This window comes from Euprymna scolopes, chromosome 19 (genome assembly GCF_053919585.1).
Source record: "Euprymna scolopes isolate OS-2025 chromosome 19, ASM5391958v1, whole genome shotgun sequence".
In the NCBI taxonomy this organism is placed as follows: domain Eukaryota; kingdom Metazoa; phylum Mollusca; class Cephalopoda; order Sepiida; family Sepiolidae; genus Euprymna; species Euprymna scolopes.
The window spans coordinates 88,122,996-88,132,182 of NC_136500.1; the positions used below are offsets into that span (position 1 = coordinate 88,122,996).

Genomic DNA, 9,187 nt, shown 5'->3' on the forward strand with positions numbered 1-9,187 from the left:
CTCTCCGTGTTAAGAATAGTTTTCTAAATAATAACGTTATTATTTCAATACGGTAACAAAATTGTATCAGTACCGGGAATATTAAGTTTATTAAACTTATGGGACAATAATTTGATAACATTTATAAGGTATGTTGTACAATCCACAGACAGCGATTCGAAAAAAATGGTCAAAAATCAAATATATAACAAATAAAGATACTACTACAGTTTATCGCGGAAAATGGAGATGCCATTTTTTTTCGGACACCTGTCGTCAGAATCAGAGAGAGAGATCAGTACTGATGCAATATACACTCCCATATCGGATCCGTTCTTAACATAAGGGGGGGGGTCTGGGGCAGGTCGTCAATAGTTCTTTCGTTAAGTTAATTAATATCTAGTTTATTTTTATTTTTTGTTATTTATTTCATGCTTCGGTCATAGTTTTTAAAATACTGATTTCGCTTCCTGATTCTGACGACAGGTGCCCGAAAAAAATGGCGTCTCAATTTTCGGCGATAAACTGTAGAAGAACTCAAATAAATGTTACCAAAGACAAAATAGGCTGCTCTTCTACCTAGCTGGATAAATTTTTAAGCACAAGGCGAAATGGCCTCAGTATATTTGTTACGCAGCCATTTTTTTATTATTATTATTGTGCTCGTGTGTACCGCTCGACATTACGGGGTTTTCGAGCTGAATAAACATTTTATATTTTTGTAATAACACTAAAGACTTATCCAGCTAGTTAGAAGAGTATATTATTGCCTTTGGTAACATGTTATATATTTGATTTTTTTTTTTTTTTCGTATTTTTTTACGACTTGCCCCAGCATAGTATAAACACTCCCAAAACCACCCCATGTTAATAACGGTTTTCAAGGTTGGGGAGGTGTTTATTCCGAAAGCCGTTCTTAACATGGAGAGGTTGAGGTGTTTATAATACACTGGGGTGGGGCACGTCGTAAAAATTTACCGATTTTTTTACCACTTTTTCATACCAACTGAATTAGAAAACAAACCCCAATAATCTGTTGATAGTTGGATTTGAAAAAAAAAAAATAATAATAATAATAGCAAGTTCTCTTTGAAAAAATATAAAATAATAGATATTAAATTAAATATTCTGAATAGATTTACTTTATTAAAACACTTCAAGTCGCAATGCAATTCTAAAATCTTAAATCAAAGAATCATATTAGAATGACCGTCTTTAGGAGAGAGAATTCGGGACGCTAAAAATATACACAACACGACAACGTTGTTGTACCAAAATAAAAATGACAAGTCAACCTGATTGGAAAAAAGATATCAAATACCTCCTAAATGTTCGGAATTATCCCGTGGTTTTCCAAAAACCACGTCATCAATTGATGCCGATTCCAAATCCGCAATAATTTCGGAAATTTGTGGTCGTGGAGGTCTCTCTTCGATAACTAGCGACTTCATCTTGTCCTTTGCCGACATTGTAATGAAAGTAAAGCAGTACTGCCCTCTATCGGTGGCAGCGGGGAAATACAACAAAGGCGCGTCACTCCCGACGAAGAAAACGAAAGAAAAACCGTTTCAGCGACGGGTGGTGATTTTTAATAAAACAAGTCATATATTGATGAAAATTATTATTAATATTATGTATTAGTCTGAATCAAAAAATTTTAAAAAGTGCACTTACTGATCCGCGCTATTTTTTTAAATCGTATTTCCAAGTTTAATTAAAGTTTTATGATATGTTTTTTTATTCAATTGTACCTATTTACTATGCCTCCCCACGGGACAGAGTTAGACACCAGGGTCGTTTTTTAACGTGGAGAAAAGGTACAAAAATAAAAATTGTCTCAGTCGTGAAGGATTTTTCCTCCACCGAAAGAGAACAAGAAATAGAAGTTGCAGCATCTGAAGAACAGATACTACACTTTGATCTTGTCCCGAAGGCCCAATTGTAAGGTTAAAGTATAGAATAGGTACAAAACACCCTCCCCTCCCCATGTTAAGAACGGCTTTTTAAATAATAACGTTATTATTTCAGCACGGATCACTAAGTGCACTAGTAGCAAAATTATTATTGAACAACGACAAAATAAAACAACGTTTATTACCAATCTTGTCTACTTTCTTTTTAATAAATTAAAAATAGCTCCACCCACCACATTGTCCCAAACATTACCTTCTCACTTTTAGGGAAGGTCGGTTTATTGCCGATAGTCTAAGGTGTACCTACTGGGGAATGCCGATGCTCATGGCTATTTTTGCAGAGTTAGAGTATGCGTCAGGAGCGTTGGCTTCTCTCCACCCTCATCTTCCAGTTTTGTGCCAAAACTTCCAACTGTGAGAAGAGATTAAATACCAGTAGTAGACATTGAATACTTAGCTGCAATAGAGACTATCAGGCTTATGGTCCTGTTCGATCCTAGGCAATCGTATTCCCAAGCATTACCTCTTTTTCGAGAACAAAGATTCGTTTATTATTGGTTGCATTGTGAAACTCTCCCTGACGATGGTTTTGATCATTGCAAATTTTCACATGTCTAAAGCGATCCCCTTTTGAGGAGCTAGTTTCTTCACAATAAACAAACCTCATATCTAACTTTTGCAATGGAAGGCAGATAAATATAGTGATGCAGCACAGGTCATCCAACCAGGTATTACCTCCTCCTTCAAGAAAGGAGATTTGTTTATTAATGGTTGCATGATATACCTCTACCAGAGAATGATGATGTGTTTAATCATGGCAAATTTTGTACAAATCCAGAATGATCCTTTTTAGGGAGTGAGCTAGGGGAGCTGGATTCCTCACTATAAACAAATCTAATGTTTAACTTTGCTGCAATGAGAGGCAGGTACATATACTTACCTTGTATAGGCCCTCGGGTTCCTGTCAAAGTAAAGTACGGTGCTATTCAGTATCAGGGGGATATCCTTCTAAACAGTATCTTTGCCTTTTGTGGGTGTAATTGGTTTGTTGTCAATCGAAACGTTATGAAAATCATACTCCAGATGAGAAAAGTAGTCTGATGAATCCAAATAATACGAATAAATTGTTTTATTTCTATAGAAAATGGTGATAAGGCCGATTGTGATACGATCAACATCTCCCCCCACCCCAGGGTTAGGAAAAAAAAAGAGGAAATAAGTTGATCAGCAGAACAAAAGTTATAGGAAGTGAACTAAGTAGAAAAGAGAACGGGGAGGAAGTTGTTCACTGTGGAACACAAAGGAAAGTTGAAATAGGATTGTTAATCTTGGTGTAACAGGTGATGGGGGAAAAAAAGGAGCAGACGTACACGTCCATATATTTAGAGTTACTTTATGGACAACTTTAGGAATGCAAGTGAATTTTGTGACAATTAGCTAAAGTTGGAGATATAACTTCACAAAGAAAGAGAGATGGAACCCTCCTTCCAAATATATATATATCGTTATCACTAGTATACCTGCGATAACCGGCGAGTCAATTAAACAACAAACATAAACTGAATGTTTTCATTTACATGACTCAACATGAACAATACCATCGATGCGACCCGATATGGTACCAAACAATTCTGTTGACATGACTCAGCATAGTCTCAAACAATTCTGTCAACATGACTTGGTACGATCTCCAAACAATTCCGTCGATATGACCTGACATGATCCTTTTTTGGGAGCTAGTTGCTTCACAATACACAAACCTCATGTCTTACTTTTGTAGTTACTCGTTTGCGAAAGTAGAATTTTTGACTTTACATAATCAAAAAATGAAACTTAATACATCAAAAATTCTACGTTCACAAAGGAGCATTGCCTTTCACTCTGGATACTTGACTGAACATAATTGGATTTTACCTTCAATATGGCAATCTTCAAACAATCTGGAACTTAAAAACAGAACTACCATTCTAATTGGATACCTGCATCCCTAAACCTTTTTTTTTTCGATCCTTTTTTTCCTTTTCTATGTCCCTTTAAAAGATGTTAATCTTTAACATATTTTCAATGTAGGTGCTAAATAGCAAAATTATATCAAAACAGAATAAATATTTTGTCAAAGACTTTCTTTTGAGGAGATAAGCCTACATCGAAAATCTATGGATTACTTTAAATGTTGTATTCTTTGTTCAAACAATAAATTTGGCTGACAGAACAAGAGCACACTACCCCCCTGAAATAGATAAAAGGTTACGCTCAAAATTCTGTCCAAATTCCCGAGTTCAGCAGAAACATTCCCAAGTTCGACAAGATACATATGAAGAAGGTCGGAGTGAAAATCACACTCAAGATGAGAAAAGTAGTCTGATGAATCCAAATAATATGAATAATTTTTTATTTGAAAAATCATATTTTCTGAAAGAAATTTAAATATAGAACCTGTAATTTTTAATTTGCTTTATCTGGTATATTGAGCAATTTTATTTGGCTGGGATTGTCTTATGTAAAAATATTACCCCCCCCCAAAAAAAAAATATTTTGTAAGGCTTGAAACCATGAGATTGATTAATCTGTGATCTAATTCATCTTGTTATTGGGTATATATATATATATATATATATATATATATATATATATATATATATGAACAAATGATTAATAAACATGTTAAAAAAACATCTTGAAAAAGAGTTAAAAACATATTTAATTTTAAAAAGGAAGCACAAGATAAGTGGATAGTCCTTAATCTGCGGAGTTTCGAAGAAATACTCTCCTTCTCATCAGAGGGTAGGAATTAGAAAAATGCGGGATCGGATTTTGCATGTAAAAGTATTTAATGAAACCACAAGTAAGTCACAGATCTTACTTGGTTAAAAAAAAAAAGGTGAGGTAAGGGGAATAGGAGGTAAAAGAAAAATGATAAAAAATATTTCACATGAATGGATAGTCCGGTGAAGGGTAAAAAATCAAAGAATGGTAAAATCCAAACACGGTTGAATTAAAAACTTCCAATCCAACAGGTAAGTTCATTTGTTCATATTATAAGCTCTATTTCCTTTTCGGTTTTATTGAGCTTTTACATCTGGTTGAAATTACTTTACTTGTAAATATTAACTCTTTAATATTTATAATATATTTTAAGTTACCATTTTGATTACCTTGGTAAACTTTGTAATTTTTATTTCTTATATATATATATATATATATATATATATAGAATAAATGACAAAAAGTTATATTCCAAAATTCATGATGTTGACCATCTTATAATTTATTCCTTTAATTCAGTTGACTTATACAATTCTTGACAATCAACTGAATTAAAGAAATAAATTATAAGATGGCCAGCATCATGGATTTTGGAATATAACTTTTTGTCATTTATTCTCTATATTGCTCTGTAATTACATTGAGCTTCTTAAATAAGGATTGACATATTAAGAAAATATATATGTGTGTGTTAATTTTCTTATCACTTTGTTTTTCCTGGAGACGGGGCATTCTACCAGATGCCAAACATTCTCCCATTAGTTTAGTTACTCCAACCGAGAGATCTTTTTAAGATTCTAACCGTCCCTTTAAATGGTATTGTTTGCATTTCTTTTGCACTTAGTTCACCGTTTTTGAAATTCTTTTTCATTAGCTTGGTTGCTCCTATAATGACTTGTATGATTGATACCTTCTTAAGATTCCAGTTTCTTTTCATGTACATAAGTCCTTGGTAGTTTGTTATCTTCTCCCTCTCTGCTCTGTTAAGGCCAGCATCATTAGGGACGCTGGGTGTGGTGTGTGTGTGTAATAAAACAGGTGCAATTTTTCGTTTAAGAAAACTTTCGTATTTTATTAGTGTAATAAATTGATTATAATGTTGTAAGTTATTCTGAAGTCAACACAAGAACTTTCAATAAAAACGACTCCAAAAAGTGTTATGTGAAATCGTCTTTTTAACTGAAAATCAAATAAACTGGTGCATATGATGCAAGGGAGATAAGTGTGTGTCGGTACGCACGCACACGCAAACATACCCTCACTCTCCTTCTCATCCTTCCTCTTTCTTTCTTTCTTTATTTATTTGCCTCTTCCCAAAGGAAAAAATAGACAAAAGTCCAGCTCCTCAAAATGACGAATGCTGGATTGAGAAAAAAAAAAAAAAAATTGATTGAGTCTAAAAGAATGTCTCCTCTTCTACTTGAGAAGAGAACAAAAACTACATTTTAAAAAAATTTATTTGCAAAAATAGATAAACAATTTTTACAAATAAAGTCTTCACAAATGACTAAGTTGGTGAGGGAGTGGAATGGAGTGGCTTATTATCCTCCGCTTTATCTTAAATACACATTCTGACTTATTCATTCAAGCATTGCTCCTTTCATTTTTTTTTCACCATTTGTCCATCACTTTCATTTCACAAATCACCACAATACCACATACTACTCTATGCAGCATTTGAATTTATTATATAATGTTATAAATTGAATTTTAAAAAAATTCTTAATGCTGCAATATTTTAAGTTATAAATTCATTTTATTATTTATTTTATTATTTATTTTATTGTTTACTAGAATATCTTGTCCTTTTCTTTTCCAGTTTTAACAACTAGTCCTTTATTTTTCCATGTTTAAGCTTAACCATATTACTGTTCATGCTCTCATTTTTCTATTGTAATCTATGATTTTTTCCAGGCTTCCAGTAAATTCCCTTGTTATTTGTTTAATTTCAGTCTTATTTTTTGCCCCCTTAAACATAATATACACATATGTAATTACAATGTATGGCACTCGTCTGCTTTCAATAAAATCCCCCCAATTATCTCCCTTTTATTCTTTCATTCTCTCTGTTTCACATATTACTTCTCTTTTCGATAGAGCGGTGAATTATTAGCAACAGTAGTCGCTGAAGAGACGTGGTTGCTATGGAAACCAGTTATAAAAAAAACTCGCACACCTCCTTTTGTTTTTTTGTTTTACGATTTTGAACACCAGTAAATTCATCATAACTTTTGTTTTACTGAACGAAAATTTAATTTTAATTTTTCACAATATAGTTGAGAAGGTGATCTATAAATTGTAATAATTGTTTGAAATTTGGTCGAAAAATAAGTGAGCGGTGAAGCTTTAAAGCAGTTCTAAATGACTAAACCTGTCACAAATAGCCATATATTCAAATACTATTGTGTTTGAATGATATATATATTTGTTAAATGCTGATCAATAGTCGCTGAGATTTTTTAAATTACTAAAAATGGTAGCATGTATATCTCTGTCTGTCTGTCTGTCTATCTATCTGTCTGTCTGTCTGTCTGTCTGTCTCTCTCTCTCTCTCTCTCTCTCTCTCTCTATATATATATATATATATATATATATATATATATATATATATATGAAGGAGGTTAGAACAGCAGCCTAAAGAGCAGAGTGTATTTTAATGTGATAGTAAAATCACTAATTTAATTAAAAAAACAAGAAAAGAACAGTGCTCGTTGTAATGCAGATATATAATAAGCTTGATAGGCAAATATCCTAGAACTACTTTAATATTTAGTAAGATGATTGATAATTAAAAATTCAAATATTATCAATCATCTTACTATATATATATATATATATATATATATATATATATATAAGTGAAAGTATCTGTCTATCTGTGTGTATGTGTGTGTCTGTGTGTGTCTGTGTGTGTACATTCCCTACGCAATAACACTGTCAATTTTTAGTCTACAGACTCGAAATTTGATATACAGGGTATTGAGAGTTGGGAAAATCGATTTGATCGGTTTTTGGCCAGAAATTTGGCGACTAAAGGGTCAAAGTTCAACGATTTGAGCTTTGAGAACTCTACCAAACTCCTCCGACAATTTTGGGTCTATACACTTGAAATTTTGAATATAGGTTCCTTGGACATGGATCTAACTTAATAACTTGAGTTGAGCTAAAAACAATAAATTTTAAGGAGTCATAATCGGGGTCAAAATTTTAAAAAATTGATCGCTGTTTTTTTTTTTGTTTTTTTGCTCAACATACACCTCCAAATACCCGGGCAACGCCGGGCAACCATGCTAGTATATCTATAAAAGTGAACGTGTCTGTGTATCTGTCTGTGTGTGTACATTTCCCAACACAATAATTCTGTTAATTTTAAGTCTACAGACTCGAAATTTGATATACAGGGTACTGAAATTTGGGAAAATTGATGCGATCAGTTTTTGACCAGAAATTTTGCGATTAAGATGTCAATGTTAAACGATTTGACCTTTAAAAACTCTACCAAACTCCTCCAAAAATTTTGGGTCTAAACAATTGAACTTTTAAACATAGGTTCCTTGGACATGGATCTAACTTAATAACTTGAGTTGAGCCAAAAAACAATAAATTTTAAGGAGTCACAATAGGGATCAAAGTAAAAAAGAATTGACCGCTTTTTTTTTTGCTCAACATACCCGGGCAACGCCGGGAACCAATGCTAGTATATATATATATATATATATATATATATATATATATATATATATATATATATATATATATATATAATATTTATATATATACACACTCATAGCCAAATTGAATATTGAAATGCTCATATCTTTGGTTCTATGGGATGAAACTACATGAAAATTTGCAGGCTTTTAAAGATTATTCTATGATTAAAATTTTATGACAGTTGGTAAAAAAGAACCTGTATTTTCACACTAATAAAATATGCCCACATTTACCTACATTTTTTGTATTTTGTGTCCTAGCAGGCCAGTTTCAGTTTCGCCGCTTTGGGATGAATTTTTCTCAGGCTTTCTTTTGCTTGGTTGTCTCCCTTGTGGCCTTGCTAGGCTATTGATATATATATATATATATATATATATATATATATATATATATATATATATATATATATGAGAGAGAGAGGGAGAGAGAGAAACGCAAAGCATTAGGTAAGTGTAGAAGATTATTGCATATTATTATTATTATTATTATTATTATTTAAACATATAACCATAATTAATTTATGATGTTTTCTTTCAGATTATTAATGCGCCATTCATATTTTTCTGCAATATCCATTTTGACCCCAAAACGACCTTCTTCAGTTAAAAGGAAGGGAGTCATCTTCCATCATAATAATGATCGTCCTCATATAGCATTACTGACCAAAGATTTCCTAGGAGAGTTTAGTTGGGAAATCTTGCCCGATCTTTCATATTCTCCTGATCCAGCTCTCTTGAATCATCACGTATTTCGATGATTATAAAACCATTTAGATTGCCTTAGGTTAATGTCACGAAAGGTGATTGAACACGAGT

At 32.5% G+C, this 9,187-nt stretch overlaps 1 protein-coding gene across 1 annotated transcript in view; it reads right to left on the reverse strand.

Moving 5' to 3' along the window:
• Positions 1 to 1,515, reverse strand: part of LOC145239824 (uncharacterized) — a 53,517-nt gene extending 52,002 nt beyond the window's left edge. The window contains exon 1 of the mRNA XM_080103356.1: positions 1,301 to 1,515. Coding sequence (XP_079959482.1) covers positions 1,301 to 1,448 — 148 coding nt within the window. The 5' untranslated portion in view covers positions 1,449 to 1,515. The remainder of the gene's footprint in view (positions 1 to 1,300) is intronic.
• Positions 1,516 to 9,187: the final 7,672 nt, after the last annotated feature.